Source organism: Dermacentor albipictus, chromosome 2 (genome assembly GCF_038994185.2).
Source record: "Dermacentor albipictus isolate Rhodes 1998 colony chromosome 2, USDA_Dalb.pri_finalv2, whole genome shotgun sequence".
Lineage (NCBI taxonomy): Eukaryota > Metazoa > Arthropoda > Arachnida > Ixodida > Ixodidae > Dermacentor > Dermacentor albipictus.
In genome coordinates, this window is record NC_091822.1 from 207,401,945 (window position 1) to 207,422,077 (window position 20,133).

The 20,133-nt window shown below is 48.7% G+C and overlaps 1 protein-coding gene across 8 annotated transcripts in view; it reads left to right on the forward strand.

Annotated features, from left to right (window-relative positions):
- LOC135903419 (tyrosine-protein phosphatase non-receptor type 11-like) overlaps positions 1-20,133 on the forward strand; it is a 256,113-nt gene that overhangs the window by 83,217 nt on the left and 152,763 nt on the right. For all 8 annotated transcript variants that reach the window (XM_065433750.1, XM_065433751.1, XM_070534633.1 and 5 more), the window contains one exon: positions 6,928-7,059. In XM_065433750.1, the coding sequence (XP_065289822.1) occupies positions 6,928-7,059 (132 nt within the window). The remainder of the gene's footprint in view (positions 1-6,927; positions 7,060-20,133) is intronic.

A 20,133-nucleotide genomic window follows, 5' to 3' on the forward strand; every position in this document is an offset into this window, starting at 1 on the left:
GGTTGAGTCGCTGGATCTCGAGTTGGTTGCAGTAATTGGATGGCAGGGGCATGAAGGTAAAGGGTGGGGATTGATGAGACGATTGGTCTTGCTCCGCTCGGTTGATTAGCGCTCAAGCTAGGGCGTTCGCCCTTTCGTTCCCCTCCAGACCCGCGTGACCCGGCGTCCACGTGATTTGATGGCATTCTTGCAGCCTCAGGCCTAGAATCTAAGCCGCCAGCAGCGGTGTTCGTCCGTTCGTAAAGTTACGGCAGGCCTGTTGCGAGTCGGTAACGACATGGACTTCCCTGCCTACCCTGTCTTCTTGCTTTATTACCAGCGCCGCGGCTATGGTCTCAGCCGCAGCTGGGGTCTCTGCCCTTACGGAGGCCGCGAGGGTCAAGGAGTTGTCTCTCCCGTTCACGGCGGCTACCGCGAAGAGGCCCCCTACAGGGTCCGCCGCCACGTCCACGTACGTTACGTACGGGTCACCCTTGAATTGTTGGCGCTGTCTGTCGACGCGAGCCTTGCGTCGTCCGTCATGGAGGTAATGACTCATGTGCTTCAGTATCGGGTTCATCTGCGCAAGCTCTGGAATGGTATCACCACGTGTCAGTCAGGCACATGTGCGGGTCTACGTGAGAGATAGCTGTTAAGGCACTTAATCTCTTCCTTATGTATAGTAATCGAAGGCTGACTCGCGCACGCACTTCCACCATTATAGATATGCCATGCCTCTACCATAAGACGCGCATCTTCATTCTTGTGCTTGTACAATATCGCCTATGGATTTAACTCAGGCGTGCTGTTACAATCTTGGCAATGTAGGGAGAGATTAGAAGGCAATCCACCGGTTAACAACCTTTTATGTTCCATTAGCCTCTGATTGATACACTGCCCCGTTTCTCCTACGTAGAACTGGCCACAGCTAAAGGGAACTTTATAAACCACACCCATTCGACAGTCAGTAAAACTGTTGTTCTTATTGTGCTTCACAGGACAAATATCTGTTCTTTTTTTTGCCTTTTACCTGCTCCTTTTTCCTCTGCACGTCAGCTCATATCTTACCTAGCTTGTTGGGAGCAGTGAAAGCAACATTAACATCGTATCTGCTTGCAACATTTTTAAGCCTGTGCGATACTCAATGAATGTACGGAATAGGCACTGCTCTTTCTTTTTTTTTTTGCTATTACTGCTTTCTGTAATCACGTCCGCCCCCCTCGAAATCGACTTCTTTAGGCGTTCAGCCACAGTGGCCACTGTTACGCTAGGATAACCTGCTTCTAATAGGCGCCGGACCTGTGCATTAAACCTGGCACTCATTTTGTGCATGCAGGATCTGGTGAGAGAAGAGTTAAGTAGTAAAAAACGGAATTGCCATGTCGTGCCTACTGCCATGTCGTGCCTATTGCCATGTCGTGTGATATTGTACAGGTACAAGAATGAAGATGCGCATCTTATGGTAGAGGCATGGTATATCTATAATGGTGGAAGTGCGTGTGTGAGTCGGCCTTCGATTATGTTACATAAGGAAGGGATTAAGTGCCTTAACAGCTATTGCTCACGTAGACCCGCACATGTACCCGACTGACACGTGGGGCGCTATAACGTAAAACTATTCCAAACGTCACAAAAACCGCAATAGCTCCCCATCTGATATGAGGTGCACACTGATAATGCATGAATTGTCCGAACAAAAGAAAAATTATTATTTCTGATTCGACGCCTTTTCGCCTTTAGCCCTCAGCTATTGGTCAAGAGTTCTTGGGCTGCACCCACTTCACCTGCTTGTCATGCGACGTCACAAAACCGCGAAAATTTACCACTTCAAAGTGACGTGTACGCGTTATAGATGCATTAATATGCCGAACAAAACTGATTTTTTTTCTTCTGAATAGCTGCAGGCTGCCCCGTTCCGAAAGGAATAAAATATGGCTGCCACCTATCGCTCAGGCACTGGCTACTCACACCTGCCGGAGAACATGGGTTGATTTGTGTGTAATAAAACTTTTTGCATGGCAGTGCAACGTTTTTGAGCACTTTCGGCATGCTTACGACCTTGTTCTGCCAACTCTTCTTTGCTGATGATCCATTCTAGCGGGATTCTTAGCTTCCGTTGCATGCTGCCGCGATTGTCGGTGAACCACCGCAATCTGTGTTAGGGAAAGCGGACCAATCACAGACGCTGGCATCCACCCGCTTCATCTGATTATCAATTTTCAATGCAGTGGCTTGGCCCCATCAAATCCCTCTCCACTTGAGCGTGCTCCTCGCCTCTTGTGCGCCAATTAAATAAAACAAGCTGTTCATTGTAGGCAATGTTATTCGTTTTTTAAGGAAACAAAAGTGACCTCCTCTGAACGAGGAGAGCGTTTGATTGGTCGGTTGAGACAACCCTGCGGGTGACTGCTCGATGCTTGCGTCGGCGGTTACGCAAATTTGACATAAGGAGATTGGAATAAATACATATTGGAATAGTTTTACTTTATAGGGCCCGTGGTGATACCATTTCAGAGCTTGCACAGATGAGTTTTGAGTCTTTTTTCTTCTTCTCGCCTCAGTGCTCCCTTCAGTTAGCAGTCGACGTTCGTGTTGTCCACTTCTCTTGTGTCCTGTGTGCACGCTTTGCCTTTCTTGCGTAATGAATCCTTACCAACTAGCTCAGCTTTCTGTTCTAAATCTCTCGTCTCTTATCTGATTGTGTTGTGGTTTGACGTGAGGAGCAGCCGTGTCAATTCTGCAGAATGCCAAGGGTCTGCTACGCGCAAGGGTGTGGAAATAGTATCGTTGCACGAGACTTGCCGTGCCACTCTTTTCCAAAAGATGAGAAGCTGCACAGAATGTGGACTCAAGCAGTGCAACCATCGCGCCCAACGTGGATGCCATCAAGCTCCTTTCTTTGTTCCGACCACTTTGAAAACAGCGATTACTAGGCAAGCTCGGCATTGCTACTGAGCCTCGGGGTGTCATTAAAAAAGCAGCCCCTCAAGACTGAGTTTGCTGGAGTAGGCCTGCGAACATTTAGGTCGTTGCTTCCATGTGGACTACTTGCACCTTCTGCTAGCATAAGGGAACTCTACACCCGCCGAGTTCGTTCAAGACGAGCCGTAATCGGAGCCATCGTGTGTTTCTCGCACTTCGTGAACTGCATGTTCGTGTGAGCTTGTGCCGCGTTCTCATCCTGGCAGCTCACAAAGCCCGTCACGTATGTGCATACATGAGACGTTACGATCCTCCCTGCATTCGGCGCATACATATTTAGATCCCACAAGATCTTCATGCACCTAGCGCTTCTACATATGTGAAACTAAAGCTTTCTACTGGTGGCGTGTCGTTGTTGCTAGATGACGTGGACAGATCGTACACCTGTGCTTTTGCCGTGTGTGGTCGTTCAGTAGACCGCTCATCGAAGTCCGAGTCATAATCTCCGCTCATGCCATCACTCTCTCTAGAAGTTAGTATTGTTCATGGCGCAACACTGCGAAAACAACACAATGCGCAGCTGGTCAGTTCGCCCTATCGCTGCTGAAGGTAGATGTGACATCAGATCCACCGGCTTGTTGTCAGGAGTGCGTTGCGTGTGACCCGGTGGCCGCTCACAGAGCTTCAAAAATAAAGCCATCCGCTCAAATATAACCTAAATAATGACTATATACGAGAGCAATTGTGGTGCTTTCTCAATATTATTGGATACTTATTCTGTATGCCTTTATGCTTCTTGCCATTCTGTCCCGTATTTTTCATTGAAAGAATTTGCTGCTGTTAGCAGTGACTCCGCCTTTGTGGTCCTCGCGATTGGCTTTGAAGCGATTTTCCGGACCTTTTGACAATCTTCCGAAAAGATTTTTGACAATTTTCAAAACGGCATTAATCAAAGGCACCACGGCCGCCATTTTGATTATCTCACCACCCCGAACTGGCGCTTGCATACAGATCCGCTGGCAGCTGTAGGCCTAGCTGCTTCAACGTTCGCTATTAAGCTTCTTGCCATTCTGCACCGTGTTTTTCATTGAACAAATTCGCCGCTGTCAGCGATGGCACTGACTCCGCCTTTGTGATCCTCACGATTGGCTTCGAAGCGTTGCATAATGTCAGTTATCAAAAGTCAGCCTTGCCTCAATACAGAATTGTTACGCAGTGAAGCATAAGGCTGGGAAGAAGCAATTGTCATGGGACACAGTATGTATTTCTTAATTATACATGTGTACACCCATCATCTCCTGTCATAGTACAAGCACCGATATGCCTAATAAGTGTGCTGGCTGCCCTTCAGAGATTTTTCGGATGTGCCTATGGCGATTTGAGGCTTTAAGGGCAGTAAGAGACATGCACTCATTTTTTCGAACTGCCTGAATTTTCTGACGTTCTCGCAGCCCGGAGGGAGTCCAATAAATTGGATGTTGATGGTACAACTGACCAAGAGGACGCTTCAGATGGTCCGTGGGGCAAACACACAGCAGAAGGAGGACGAGAACAGAAAGGACCAGCGTATTGAGGAATGAATGGGAAAGGAAGAGTGTCGCCACTTCGTTAAAAGGAGCTTGAGCTCAAAAAACAGTGTTGGCGAACACCAAGATACAGGTGTCGCTTATCCAAACCAAAATAAACTTATTTAAGGCAGTGAAACGCAACACTGAGGCGTTGTGCGTAGGTTGAGAGTATGCCAGGACAGTTGAGGTTGACTTGCCAGCTGTTGAGAGAGCAACTCACTTGTGACAAAGTTCAGGCCTCACACCAATGAGCTTGCTGTCAGTTGATAGAAATAGTTCATATTCGAAAACATTTGCATTTGTATGCATCTCCTTTTTATTTGTATTCGAGTATGTTTGACTCAATTTGCAATGGATGTTGCCATGTTTTTTGAAGACATTTTATTCGCTGTGCATTTTACTATCCCCACCCTTGTTTTCTTTTTGAATAAAATGAACACAACTCCTTACTATTCAAACTAGGTTTAGTCATTTACTTATTTTTTAACATGTTCATTAGAGAGTGACGACATTAGATGACATGGTGTCAACCCGTCTTGTCATAAAACAAAGTTCTGTGTCGCTCAAGGAATTTTGCAAAGGCACTCAGGGAAAACCTGGAAAATTCAGGGAATTTGGAAATGCCAACTTGTTAGACACTCTTTCTTATTTTCGATTACATGCGGTTATGCAAAGGGACAGCTTAGGAACTGGATAGAACCACACAGAACACAAACTAGCAACTGTTTATTTGAGACAATTTGTTGATATGTACATATTTATACATGGGCCAACGAAATTATAAAAAGAATGAAGATATAGGTACTATAGTACTACCATATTTACATAATTGCAAGTCTACTCAAATATAAGTTGACCCCCCCCCCCCCCATATTGCATGTCTGGGGAAAAGAAAGGGGGGGAGGTGGCATGGCCATGGGTGCATACCACAATAAAAATTTATCAGTCACTGGACTACTTCTTACTAGTGCTGCTGTAGTCGTCGCTGCAGCGCTCCCACAGTACATCGTCGCGCAGTAAAATCCTGCACTTCATGAAGGACTCCACCGTGACATCTGTTGGAATAGCCACCCACGCTGAAAGCACCCAACCGCCATCAGGGAGGGTCTTTTCATGCACATGGTTGGCATAAGTTTGTGGCCTTCCCTCATCAGCTTAATACAAATGTTGAACGGGGAAACGAAATTGCAGCTCGTCATGCTGGCAAGGGTCTTGTATGCGTTGCGTAATTGCCTGTTCCTTTCAATCAGCTTCGCTGCAATAAAGCTTGGTGAAGCATATCAAGAGTTGAAAGGCGCCACTGTCACAGAACATTGTACATGTCTGTTAATTACACATGCGTACATGAGCCGTCTCGGGTCACAATACGAATGCCGAGGCGTCTAATAACTGTCTGGCAACCATTCAAGCCTATTACTGATGTTGCTGTGTGGCAGTTGTGGCCTTGCCCCCTGTTACATCTTCCGGGCTGTTTCGTTTTTCCCCATGATTCCTTGAAAAATGTATCATTGGGGTTCTGCTGTATTTGGTGAAATTTAGGTATACATTATTGGTTATGTGTAGGCAAAATTCAAAGTGTTTGGGTCAGTCACAGCTTTTGCAATAAATTACATATGCAAGTGCTCTGGAGGCTTATGAGTGTGTTTACAAATGGCGCAAAATTTAGCCTTCTGCCCAGACATAACTACGAATTCCACCACAATCAAATTTAGCAAACATAGGGGGACTCTATGGCAAAGTTGTATGCAAAGTTAAATGCACGTGGATGAAATACAGGTTTCCTGAAAAATTCATTAAGCAAGTGGTCAAAAGCATTATATGGCCAATTTATGCTATATAGCCACAAATGCTGGTTCAACAAATTTATAGCAGAACCGCAAATGCCACCAAGATCAACTTTAAAAAAAATTTTGGCTGACCACCATTGCAAATCTTGTGTGCAAAGATAAATGCATCTGCTTAAATGCACCTTCTGCAAAAAATTTTTAAACAAGTGTTTGAAAGTGTCGCACTACGATTGTCATCTGTTTCCCCATGTCCCGAGAGAATTCTGGATTAAACAAAAAAGTATATTTACTAGAAATGGGAAAAATCCTAAGTGTAATATATCCTGAAATTTTAACATTTCTGGCCTAATTACGAGTGTTATGTTGTGTCTGACTCTTCCTGTAAATTGCATTGTCTACCGCAAAGTGGTTTCTAAAAACTTCTGCAGGTGTCTGAGACCCTTGTAAGCATCTTATATGATGGGTCTATTTGGAGCCTTGAAAATAAACCTAGAAGCTGAGGGCTATAGCAAGCAAAGGGAAGCTCCGAATTGATAGGCAGCATGGATCAGGTATTGAATGACCAATATTCTCGTTCAAATGCAGCCATGCAGTGTCTCGTTTACCCAGTGCATACACGTGGCTCGTCATGACTGGTTTAAGGGAGCTCCATTGCTGTTTGTGTTTTGCAGCCCAAGTGTGTGCGGTACTGGCCAGATGAAGGCCAGACGAAAGAGTATGGAAAATACTGCCTGCAGCATATCGCTGACTCATCCAATGCAGACTACACACTGAGAGAGTTTGCCATGTCCAAAAATGGTGAGGTGAGTTGTTTGTGGTGGTTCTTATTAGCATGAAAAGGCTGTATGGCCACTGAAAATAATTAACAGGGGTGGCGGCTTTGCAAGTACAGCATCCTTCCAGAAGGCACCCGAAGGCATGTACCACTCTTTTTTTTTATTCAGTTACTGGCTGTGAAACTGTGAGCGAATATGTTCGCCCCATGCTGGACATAAGCGCCTGGTCGTTTGCGCGTATGGTCACTGAAACCATGGCACATTCGAACGCTCGTGTTCATCCATTCTGAGGTAGGTATCACGAGACGGTCTCGCAGAAGTATGGATTGGCGCATGCGCAGAACGTCCGCGCCACTTGCCGACCTCAAGCCAAAGAGGAAGAGCCTTATCACAAACAAAGTGCTCCGCAACCTCGACGACCAGTCGGTCGCAGCACTTGCGGACCTTTTCAACCACCACTGGCATGAAGGTCGCCTTCCAGACTCCTGGAAGCATGCCAAGGTAATCTTCATACCCAAACCAGGCAAACGACTCGATCTGGGCAACCTCCGGCCTATCTCGCTCACGTCTTGCCTGGGGAAGGTTATGGAGCACGTAGTTCTGAACAGACTCCATACTCACGCAGGCAAGGAGGATCTCCTCCCCCCACCATGTTTGGGTTCCGGGCTGGACTCTCTACCCAAGACATCATGTGACAGATACAACACGACATACTCGACCCGGGCCCCACCCGGGCGACGCGCACCATTCTCGGCCTCGACGTCAGTAAAGCGTTCGACAACGTGTCGCACGCTTCTATACTGGCCAACCTCTCGCAGATGAATGTAGGCACTCGCACCTACAACTATATTGCCAACTTCCTTCACAACCGCACAGCTGAACTCCACATTGGAGACCTCTGCAGTGACAAAGTCACCATGGGCACCCGGGGAACACCACAGGGAGCTGTTTTGTCCTTGTTCCTATTCAACATTACTATGCGAGGCCTTCCCACACTTCTCGACACCATACCCCACATTAAGCACTCAATATACGCCGACGATATTACCCTCTGGACAAACTCTGGCTCGGATGGCGAGATACAAGATTCACTTCAGCAGGCAATCGACACCGTCCACGCTTACGTGCAGGCAAACGGTCTCGTTTCTTCGCCCACCAAATCTGAACTGTTTGTTGTACGAGACAGACGTGTTCGCCGACCCGTCCCTGACCCACAAGAGCCGATCACGCTCCATATTGCCACCCACCCCATAGCCCCCGTACAGACCATCCGCGTGTTAGGCATGCTGGTGCAGAACAACACGCATAACTCGGAAGCCATCGAACGCCTCCGAACCACAGCCCACCAAACCAACGGCCTAATCCGCCGCATTGCCACTCGCCGCAGGGGAATGCGGGAGACTGACCTCTGCCGCCTCACACAAGCCTACCTCATTAGTAGGATTGTCTACACATATCCTTATTACCACCTCCGCCGCAAAGACGAAGAGGCGGTAAATAGCATCATCCGCTCAGCGTATAACGCGGCAATGGGACTGCCCCAGTCCGCCAGCACACAGCGTCTGCTCCAACTTGGAGTATATAACACCCTCACATAGCTGATAGAGGCACGCAAGACTGCACAGATACACCGTCTTTCTGGCACCAAACACGGTCGTTACATTCTTCACCGTCTCAACATCAACCCTACAGATGACATCCACCCCACTGCTCCCCTCCTGACTGGAGTCCTCAGTCGGCTGGTCATCAAACCCATGGCCAAGAATATGCTACCCGGCCGCCACGACAGGCGCCGCCAACTGAAGGCACAAGCCTTAGACGTCACCTACTCCGCTGACGAACATGCCATGTACGTGGACGCGGCGAAATGCGACTCTAACACATACGTAGCCTGCGTAGCGACGCCAACCACCACTCTCATCAGTGCCGCTACAGTGCACACGTACTCCTCCACCACTGCCGAAGAGGTCACTATCGCGCTAGCCATCGCGGATCCCCGCACAAGCACGGTCCTCAGTGACTCTAAACAAGCCATCCAAAATTTCTTAAAATACTCACTCTGTCTCCCCGCCGCACTCATCCTCCGCGGTTGCGCTCTCGACAGAACTGTAAGCTTAGTGTGGGTACCTGCTCACGCGGGGAACTCTGGGAACGAAGGGGTCGACCGTTTAGCCCGAGGCCTAACTAACCGGGAGGCCAGCCCCTCGAACCCAGATGTGCTCGCAGAGGCCCCCAAATCCTATGCTGAAATTACACATTTCTACAAGGAGACGAGACGCGTGTACCCGCTTCCACACCCCGACCTCGAACGAGCGCAAGCCAACATGCTTCGCAGACTGCAGACTGATTCAATTCTCAGTCATTCTAGGCTTTATTTAATCACTGGAGGGGATTACGACCCCGTATGTACTAAATGCGACCATGGAGTGTTCGCCACTCAGGCACACATTCTCTGGGGATGCGAGGGTAACCCTCCCCCACAATCATTACTGCCAGCTCCCTCCGAGGAGGGTTGGAACCAGCTGCTGGCAAGAGCAGACAAGAAAACGCAACTGGCACTCGTCTCGTGGGCCCAAGACGTCGCCCCCACCTGGGAGCCACACTAGGCCTACCTGCCCTAACTTCCTACCCTGCAGTGGCAAATAAAGTTGTTTCTCTCTCTCTCTCTCTCTTTGCACCCAAGTTACCCTGCCGTGGGGTGGCATTAGCAGCGCACCACTCGCACCATCTCTCGTACTGCGCTTCAACCACACTGACTGCGTGGGCATCAAGCCATGCGGCGAAGCCAGATTACAGGAGACAGGAGCAATGCGGAAAAACAACATCTCAGGGGACGCGTGAGAGTCACGCTTCCCCACAAGTGAAACCTCGATATAGAGAAGCTCAGTCTAACGAAATTTGCTAAGTTGCAATGTATCTTCATTTGCCGATTTTAGTTGCACTGAAAACCGTGTTGTTGTGTATTTTTCACAATTTAATGAAGGAACTTTGTGACACAGTTTCGATTTAACGAAGTTTTTGGCCATTTCATGCAGGTATTTTGAGCCTGTATGGCTTGTAAATTTAGAAAAAAAAAAGAAGACTATAAAAGTGTCGGCTAAGGCAAAAGTTATTTCAAGTGTCTTTCCGCAAGAAAAGTCAAAGCATAAAAAAAGCCTACAAAGTGCTTGTTCTGAGTTGCGGTACACAAGAAAAGCCGCTACACCTTTTGTCATGTTGTTAAACAACTTGTGGAGGCCACGGGCCACGCGGCATCTTGCAGCACTTGGAGAGACACAAGAGCCGAGGATTCCTGCTGCGCAAGGTTGGCGGGGAGGGAGTGAACACATGGTAAAGTGATCAAGCATGTGCAAGGAAGGGGGAGGGGTAATAAGGGCCCTCCCAGCCTTCCAGAAAAAAGTGTTGAATGCGACCACTGCAAACATTACGGAAAGGGTGACACTGACTTACATGACGCTGCTGAACCTCCTAGTGCCGACTGCTTTTCATGGCGGTATCTTTGAAGACGTGGAAGATTCGCTGGCTGAGTTCGAGTGCATAGCTGCGTTTAACGAGTGGAACTACAACACCAAACTCAGGAACGTTAACTTCAGCCTCGAGGATGGTGCTCACACATGGTTTATGAATCGCGAAAGTGCCCTTTCATCATGGCCCGAGTTTCAACGCAAGCTACTGGAGACTTACTTGAGCCCCGATTGGCGGGTAAAAGTGTAGCAAGCACAACGACAGTGTCATGATGTACGTGGAGGACCTGCCGTGTCTGTTTCAGCATTCCAATCCAAGCATGTTGGAAGAAAAGAAAGTGTGTCATCTGATGGGAGGTGTAAAGTAACAGCTCTTTGGAGGTCTTGTTCGAAATCCACCAAAGCCTCTTGCGGAGTTCCTTACCAAAGCCACCGCTATGGAGAAGACATTTCAGCAGTCATTAAACGTGTACAACCAGCAAGTAAATGCCCCCTCCGCTCAGGATACGCCGGTAGGCGTCAGGTGCGATGTCGCCTTGCTTTGCGAACTGATTCGCTCAGTGATTCGCAATGAGCTGCAGAAGGTACGTCCTGACCACCAGTCAGCTCCCTTGCCAGCGTTGTACGCAGTGAAGTACAGCACACGCTTGAGGCATCTTTCCAACAGTGAAGCACCGCCTCTGCCAAGCGAGTCTCGGAGCAGGACTTACCCAGAAACATTGCCGTGCCCGGCTCAAGCTTTCGAACCTACTTATGTTGTCTCAGCAGTCGCGTTGCAATCGGTGTGAGCCTCTCCGACAACTCCGCTGCCGTACTTCGACATCCGCCAAACACCCACGAGGAAATCAGAGGATTAGTGAGCACCTGATCGACGACCGCTGTGCTGCCACTGCAGCGAAGCTGGGCATGTGTATTGGGAGAGCCCCAACCGATGACTCGGACTGCAGGGTCTGTTGCTTTGCCCTAACCAAAGTTCAGCCAGACGCCTTCCGACATCGCAGAATTCCTTCACCAGCAGGCCAGGTCGGGCACATCACAGCGGCAGTCACGCTCACATTCACCACGATGATATTTCCCTGCTAGTGATATCGCCTTGAGGACGATGCAGGGGTGATCACTGAGTCCACACTGGGAAAACTGACGTCAATTACCTTTCGAGACGAGGCCGCTGATGCTCAACGCACTGAAGACCTCGTATTGGTCCGACTGCAGCGCAACGACAATAGGACGACATCAGGACCCATTCCCAAAAACAAGATTTCACTAGACATACTTGTGTTGATCGACAGCAGGAAAATGAGTGCACTTGTAAATACTGGTGCAGACTACTCAATTCTCAGTGGTAAACTGGCGAGCATTCTGAAAAATGTTATGTTGCCCTGGGGCTAAGGCGCCAGTTTGGCCGTAGGTTCATCAAGGTTAATGTTCTTGTGGACCAAGTGGCCACGTCAATTGCATCGCAAGCTGTTAATCCAAACGCTACTGTCCCTGTCACAGATCTGAGGCCGCCTTTATTATGAAAGAAGCTGCAAAACCACTGGCAACACGTGGGATGTGGAAACAAATAAGTTGCACATGATAAAGCCACAGCTAGGTTTCTGGCCCTCCGCAACAACATCACGCCAAACAGATGTCCTATTCTGTCGTTTCAGAATAGGGCACACATTTGGCACCCATAATTTTCTACTTATTGGAATGAACCTCCAACATGTAGGTGCGGGGAGGGGATGACCATCCTCCAGGTACTCCTGGAGTGTCAGGAAGCTGAATCTGAGAGAAAGAGACATTTTTCCCTAGCATACTGGCAGCACATCCCTCTTCATCCTATAATATTTCTCGTTCAAGAACTGTTTTTTTGTACCAATACAGGCCTAGGTTTCCCAAAAGATGTCTTGCATGTTATTAGCCCCATAAATAGTAGTTTTGTATAGCACATGCCTCCAGGCCCTTGTGTTACGAGGGCTCTAATGAGGCAGTAGTGCTCCAGCCAATTTTTGCACATGACATATTTTGTATATCGTATCATTCTTTCGCAATGCATTTTAATGCACATAGTACATGTCATTAGACATTGCCGTAATCTTATTACATGTAGATGTTATGCACTTTACAGCGACTATATTTAAGGCCCCTTTACAGCCACGTCACATCAACTTCATAGAACTCGTTGCTCTAGTGTGAAGTCACTAACACTGGCCTGGCGCTCTTTGGCTATACCTCGCCCTTACGCCACTAAATAAACACAAATTCATTCATTCATTGGTGAATCAGTTTATACAGCAGGTGGCCACGTCATCGCACTGCTTTGCTTATGCACCGCCAGAGTAGAAATTTGCAGTGCTGCTTTTCTTGCCACTTGTGTGGTTCTGTGCGAGGGTTCTCGCGTTTTAATTCTTGGGATAAACTTTCTACGGAAATATAGTGCCCTTATTGACCTCCACAAGCGCTGCATCACTTTTTCAACAAAGAGGGCAACATCACAAATGGATGCTTTCTGACGCAAATTCGGACTTGGCATTTCGAGCATCAGCAACACGATACTGCCGCTTATCAGTATGATGGTTCCAGTCAAGTCAGACGAGCTATGAGCTGGTGAAGCCAATGTAGAAAGCAACATTTTTCTGTTGCTGACCCAAGGTATTCGTGTAGCGCGAAGTCGTATTGAATTTGTGATAGCCAGACAGAGGTCCTTCTTACCAACTTTACCTTTGAGCATCGGTACATTTTTCGTAACACTGCCATCGCCTATGCTAAACCATCAGTGGACATCGTCGATTGTTTTGCCTCTGAACTGGGCACAGACGACAGTTCGCTCAGAGGCATCGATGTAAACTCCGAACTTATGGAATACGATAAGAGTGCACTGCATTAACTCTTGAAAGAGTTCCATGCGGGCTTTTGTGTCTACTAAGGTGGGCCAAACGCCAATCACGAAGCACCGAACGACGACGTATGGCGACGCATGCCTCATCAAGCAACAGGCCTCTCGGGTTTCGCCGAAAAAATGTGAGGAAATTCAAGCCCAAGTCAAGGAGATGCTAGATGATGGCGTCATTCAGCCTTTGCACAGTCCATGGTCTTCCCCAGTCATTCTTGTCAGGAAAAATAAAGATGGAACACTTTGTTTCTGTGTTAATTATAGGTGCCTCAATGATGTTACCAAGAAGGACATGTACCCACCACCGCGTATTAAGGACTCTTTAGACAGATTGCGGCTAGCTAAGTATTTTTCATCTATCTAAAGAGTGGTTATTGCCAAATTAAGGTAGATGAATGAAACCACGAGAAAAGTGCTTTTGTCATTCTAGATGGCCGTTATGAATACAGAGTAATTCCTTTCGACCTCTGTTCTGCACCAGCAACTTTCTAGCAAGCGATGGACACTGTTCTCGCTGGTCTGAAGTGGGAGAGGTGCCTCATCTACCTCGTTGACGTGGCTTTTTTTTCGGCGGCATTCGACGAACACCTGGAACCACGCTGGAGAGTTTGCGAAGCCATCCGATCAGCTAATCTCACTCTTGAGCCTCAGAAGTGTCATTTCGGCTACCAGGAGCTGATGCTTTTGGGACGCAGGGTCAGTAGGGAAGGCGTTAGCCCCGATCCCGGAAAAATTGCCACTGTAGCCACGTTTCCAACACCGACCAACAAGAAAGTGTCCGGCACTTCCTTGGCCTTTGCACATACTAACGGTGTTTTATCGATAATTTTTCGAAGATGGTGGAACCGCTGATTCGCTCACAAGGGACGATTTATCATTCGTATGGACCCAAAGCAAGAGACTGCTTTCACTGCGCTTTGACAGCGCCTGGTGTCGGCACCAGTTCTGGCCCACTTTGACAAAGAGGCAGACATGGAAGTCCGTACAGACCCCAGTAATGTTGGTCTTAGTGCAGTGCTTGTGCAGCAGCAGAAAAGCATTGAAAGAGTGATTGCCTATGCAAGGAGGAAATAACTTTATTGGGTCCTGAGGAACCCCTCCCCACCCACTCTTGGTTTAGTGGTCGGCGACGCAAGTTGCACACTATTGCGTGCAGGGACCAACTGCAACTGCAACCTTTGACAACTGGGACTCTGACGACAAGCTGCGCCATGTCTTTTTTTGCATTGGAAGACATCGTTGGGACGTGGTTCGAGAATAGAGGAGCCACCTTAATGACAAGGAACCTGTTCCGAAGCGTATTCCTGCAGACATTCACAGGCGTCATATGCAGAGCACGAGCCCAAGCTCTACTAGAAACCTGAGTGCAGCTGTCCAATGAGACCATTGCAATCTTCACGGAGGAGATGAGCTGTAGATTTCTCCATGCGACTCGGAAATGTCCGAGGAGAAGAAAGTCCGCCTACTCATGCGTGATGCGAAGGAGGAACTTTTTGCTGGAATGGTACGAAGCCCACCGAAGGCCGTCGATGAGCTTTTTCATGGGGCCACAAGCATCGACAAGCACTGGAAATGCGAAACTGGCAATTCAACCGCCGCACAAACTCTACAAACTACGCTGGATTCAGTCACTGGCCACCAATGACCAGTGCGAGACTATGATAGCGGTCATGCGGGAGGAGTTTCAGAAGCTGTTCCCTCCATCACAGCCTCAAGCGAGGAGCTCCAACAATCACTCGGAGGACCTCAATTGCTGCAGCCTCAGCTGGAAGCGATGACATACGCCGCTGTAGCCCACTGTCACGTTACCCCTCCGCACCTGTGCCAGGGCCTGGTAACACCACAGTTCTGTCGTCCACTGCCGCTGCCACCAGCACGCCAACCCATCACCCCGCGCAGCATTCCAAAGAAGACTGACGTTTGGCAAGCCCCCAACCACTGTCCACTCTGCTACACTGCGGAGAAGCTGGTCACATCTACCGCGGAGGTCCTTATCATGAAATGGGACTGCGAGGGTTCACCGTCAATGCACCGTGCCCTCAGGAAGGTGATATCGCCGACTACCTAGCCTATACTCAGTAGAGCCCTCGAGGACTGTCCCGTTCGACGTTACCAGGCCGCTAACTGTTGCTGCAGTGCCATCCATACACTGGCGCAGCCCGGAATCCGTCCATCAGCCAACATCTGGAAAACTAAATGAAGTAACTGATGGAGGTGCGGTTGCTGTTTGTCGAACTGTCGAAGATCCTCTGCCACCTATGAAGACGGTGAAAATCCTGTCTCGACGGCATTTCTACCAGACGCCGCCATTCCGACGAAGTCTGGAAGCAGACAATACGCCGACGAAAGATGACCTGACGACACCACGTACCAGTCACAGGTCAACGTGACGCAGCCATGATCCGACGCCAAGACCTAACTGTAACACAAGACGAAGAACCACCGACCTTGACATGCTTCTTGATGGCCATGCAGTCACTGCCTTAGCGGACACAGGAGCCGATTACAGTCGACTGAATTTTCGTACGCCCAAATTTTCAGACATGCCTGACATTTCGGACGTCTTCGCGGCACCGCCATGAGCCCCATAGAATCAATGTATAAGGACATCTGAAGTTTCGGACGCTCGAACTCCCCGGCGTCCAATTTTCCGGACTTTTTGACGCAACGGAAGGTCCTTTGGCTCCTCATGCAGCGCCCTCGCGAAGGAAATCAATTTGCAGCCGAAGCATATCACCGCTTTGAACCACAACTAGCCGAATTTAGCCGTCACACACCGATTTGGTCTCGCCACGCTGGCTATGTTCATCGCCGCAAATGGCCCCACTTCCGCCTCCGGCGGAGTTTCTGGAGCGGTGCTATTTCGTCATTTCGTTTGTTTGCGCAGGCCACGTTTTGGCTAGCGTGGTGTGTGGCTGTGCTGTTCTGTCAAGTGTGCTCTGCGACGCTAGGCCTACGTGCTTCGACGCTCGTCAGCGAACTCCACTGTTCGCAACTTGAGGATTTCGCTTGTCTTCAATGGGCCCCACTCCGTCTTCGTCGTCCTCGGCATCGAAGCGCAGAAAGCAGTACCGTACCCACGGAAATAACTTTTGAACAGTTTGTTGACGCTGACAACGAGCTCAACTTCTGCGCAGAATTGACTGACGAGGGAATAGTCCGTCAGGTTGTGGGGGATTCAGAATTCAGAAGACTCCGATGTTGAAAATGAGGAGCCAATGCCTGCGCTGCCTACAAGCGCCGAGTTGATGCGAGCACTGTTGACTCTTTCATCGGTGTACAGTGCTGACATGACCCTTGCTCAGATCGAGGTGAATATGATCGCATGCAACCGGAATGCCGTCCAAACAACAATAAACAAGTTCTTCAAGCCACTGCAGCAATAACACTGGCTGCCCGACGATGCTCATGTGCATAATAAACCGGCAGTCGGCTGCATACAGAGTTTTTGAACGCTTCTTTTTATAGCACCTTCACTGATGCTTTGACAGGGTTTAGGAAGCCTGGTACTTTGCCCTTTACCTCTAGATCTGAGATAAAAAGAAAAAAGCTGCGTTTTCTTGCATGCATTCATTTTTTCGGACTGCCTGAATTTTCGGACGTTTTTACATTCCCTAGAGGGTCCGAAAAAGCGGTCGTTGGCTGTACTCCGTCGTGAGGGGACCCATCGCTGCCCAGTTGAAGAAAGTTCAGACTGCATGGGAAGGCCCTCAAATTCGGACCACTCATAACGCTGACTGGAATCTACATGGTCAGAATTATCGTTCCTGACCAGACTTACCCTGCCGCCTTTGTTATCCTCCAACAATGTTCACAAGATGTCATTCTCAGCATACACTTCCTGAACCAACACAGTGCAATCATATACCTGAAGCCGAAGTCGATAACGCTGTTGGAAGATCAAGCCAGAGAGCTCTCGTAGTCACCATGCCGTGAGTGTGCTTGAAGATGAAGTGAGCATCGTGCCTCGCTCCAGGATTGTTATTTCCGTTGACACCAAAACACCTGCAGACGTAGAAGGCATCATCGAGGGTGACCAACTTGTAGTGCTCGACTGTGAAACTTGTGTTGCAAGAGTGATCGTCAGGGCTCTCACTCATCGTCATCAGGGCTCTCTCTGAAGCCAGAATAATGCCTCTTCGCTTACGATGAGCTTCTGTTCCCTAGGTCACATCATCAGCAAATCTGGAGTCCGCCCCGACCCGCAGAAAATGCTGCCATCGTAAAGTTCCAGCAGCTCATTGACAAGAAGACAGTGCATAGATTCCTTGGCATGTGTGCCTACTACAGGCGGCTTGTCAAGAACTTTTCACATATTGCTGAGCTGCTGACACATCTAACTAAACGTGATGTGGAGTTCGAGTAGGAAATGCTGCAGGCTGATGCATTTCAAGAACACAAACAATGCACGTGGTCGCCGCCGATACTTTCGCACTTTGACGAGGACGCCGATATTGAGAGCCACACTGATGCCAGCAGATACCGAAACCCACACTGACGGTCTCGGTGCCATTCTAGTAAAGAGGGACGACGGACTCGAACAGGTGATAGCTTACGCTAGCCAGTGGCTGTCAAAAGTGGGAGACAATTATTCTTTGATCGAAAAGGAATGCCTCGCCATCATTTGGGCTACAGAAAATTCCACCTTTACCTATATGGCAGGCCATTCAAAGTTGTCAGCGACCGTCGCGCGTTATGTTGGCTAGCAAATTTAAAGGACCATTCAGGATTGCTGGTGCGGTGGAGCCTCAGAAGCAAGAATATGACATCACTGTAACCTACAAGTCCAAACGAAAACACACTGATGCCGATAGCCTATTACGCGCGCCCATTGACTCGCCACCACAAGATGACGTGGATGACGACACCTTCCTTAAAATATTAAGCGCAGAATACTTCGCTGAACAGCAACGAGAAGACCTGGAACTAATCGACTATTTGAAGAAAAACCGACTTTGTCCTTAGGGCATTTGAAGGGACGCTAAAACGATTTTGACGATTTTGTGCAAACATACTGAGTCATTAGAGTAGGTCCTTCTGATAATTAATTGACGCATCTAAGTGCTCCACGTAAAGTTCATAATTTATAATAAGGTTTTAAAAATGTACATCGCTGCTGAACGCAGCATGCTACTTGGTGGAATTTTCAGCCGCCCCTACCCATATGACGTAAATCACCCAATTGACGTCAGTTGGGCGAGCTATCCAATTGGCTGCCCAGGGCGCATCATCGATAATTTTTCTACCTTTATGGTGAACAACTGATGTTCGTAATAGTTGGAATTTTACTTACTTTCTTTCTATAGAAACAAATTAACAGAAAGAGAATGTACAAGAACAATGTCTCACTACACTTCAGCACTTCCGGCACACAGCAAGCGTTGTCTGCTTGTGTTACAGTGTGCTCCATTTTGATGAGAGTTCCGTGGTCTGAATTGGCCTTGGTCTTTTTGGAAGCGCTATGATTTGACTTTGTTGTGTTGTGGACTGCAAGCGTAGTAACTGGCGATATGTCAAGCTGCGACATCTTGTCCCTCTGTAAGGCAGCAGGCGAGTACTGGCTGCAGCGCATCGAACTGCCGCTATCCGATCGGCGCCAGGATTTGCATGTTTGCGGCCATCACTTTAGCGTTTCGCGAGTCCGATATTAGGGTAAACGGAAGCGCAAGGCGACAGGGCCTGGCCATTTGACCGTGTTGTTTCACAGGATGAGCAGAAGCGCGAATGTGAATGGTCTGCATGGTGCAGCCACCTGGTGGCACAGAGCTGAACCACAGACACAGTAACAGTAAGGAAATATATTCTTCTTTGCTGCTGGTGTAAGTTTTTTGCATGAGTGTAAGGTTTTTGTAAATGTTTAAAATGTTTTACACTTGGTTAGAGCAATATTAGCGCTTTGTTTGACTGTTTAAGCTCTGCACCAACAGGTGGCTGGACCGTGCAGACCAATCAGTCGCGAAGGTTTACGCTAGAGTTCTTTCATCAGCTTAAGTTTATGCCTCCAGCCATCCGTCAAAACGAAGAGCTTGCCTGTGGTTACCGGAATATTAGACACGTTCGGCACTATGACACAATGCTCGCAACGCAGGCTGCTTTGATGACTCTCGCTTGGGGTTCAACTGCCAGCAGCTGGCGGAGAGCTTAAAGAGGCTTCTCGCGCTCGCTCCTAGTGAACCGGAAGTCGACTACACGACGTGCCAACATGATGCAGAACCAGTGAGGGCTCATGCAGCCAATCGACAGCCAGCTACACTGGCAAGTCGCAGCCTGTGACATTATGGGACCCTTCTCTGGAGCCGGCGAGGCTATGTTTTTCTCCTGGCTGTCACAGGGCACTTCACAAAATGGTTTGAACTTTTTCCCCTTCTGAAGTTAACGGCACGCTCAATCTGGGCCAAGTTGACCAAGGTCTTTAACCCCTTCGGCTTTCTGGAGGAGCTGATATCGGATAACGCGTCCCAATTCACGGCCAAGGTGTTCGTGGATGCGCGTGCTGCCTTTGGCATTAAGCACCGCAAGACAACCACGTATCACCCACAGGCCAACCCATCAAAGCAGAATAGCAGGAACCCCAAGCCCTCTCTTACGGCCTTAGCCCAGCAACACAGGGATTGGGATGTCTGTCTTAATGAGATATGATTCTCCTTGCTATCCACGGGGAACCATCCGGATAGTGTGCCCAGTGACTTTCGTGGTGGCCACTGCACCAAAATGGCAGCCACGCCTCGCACGTCCCTGGTAGCTCCTGTTAGGCAGACC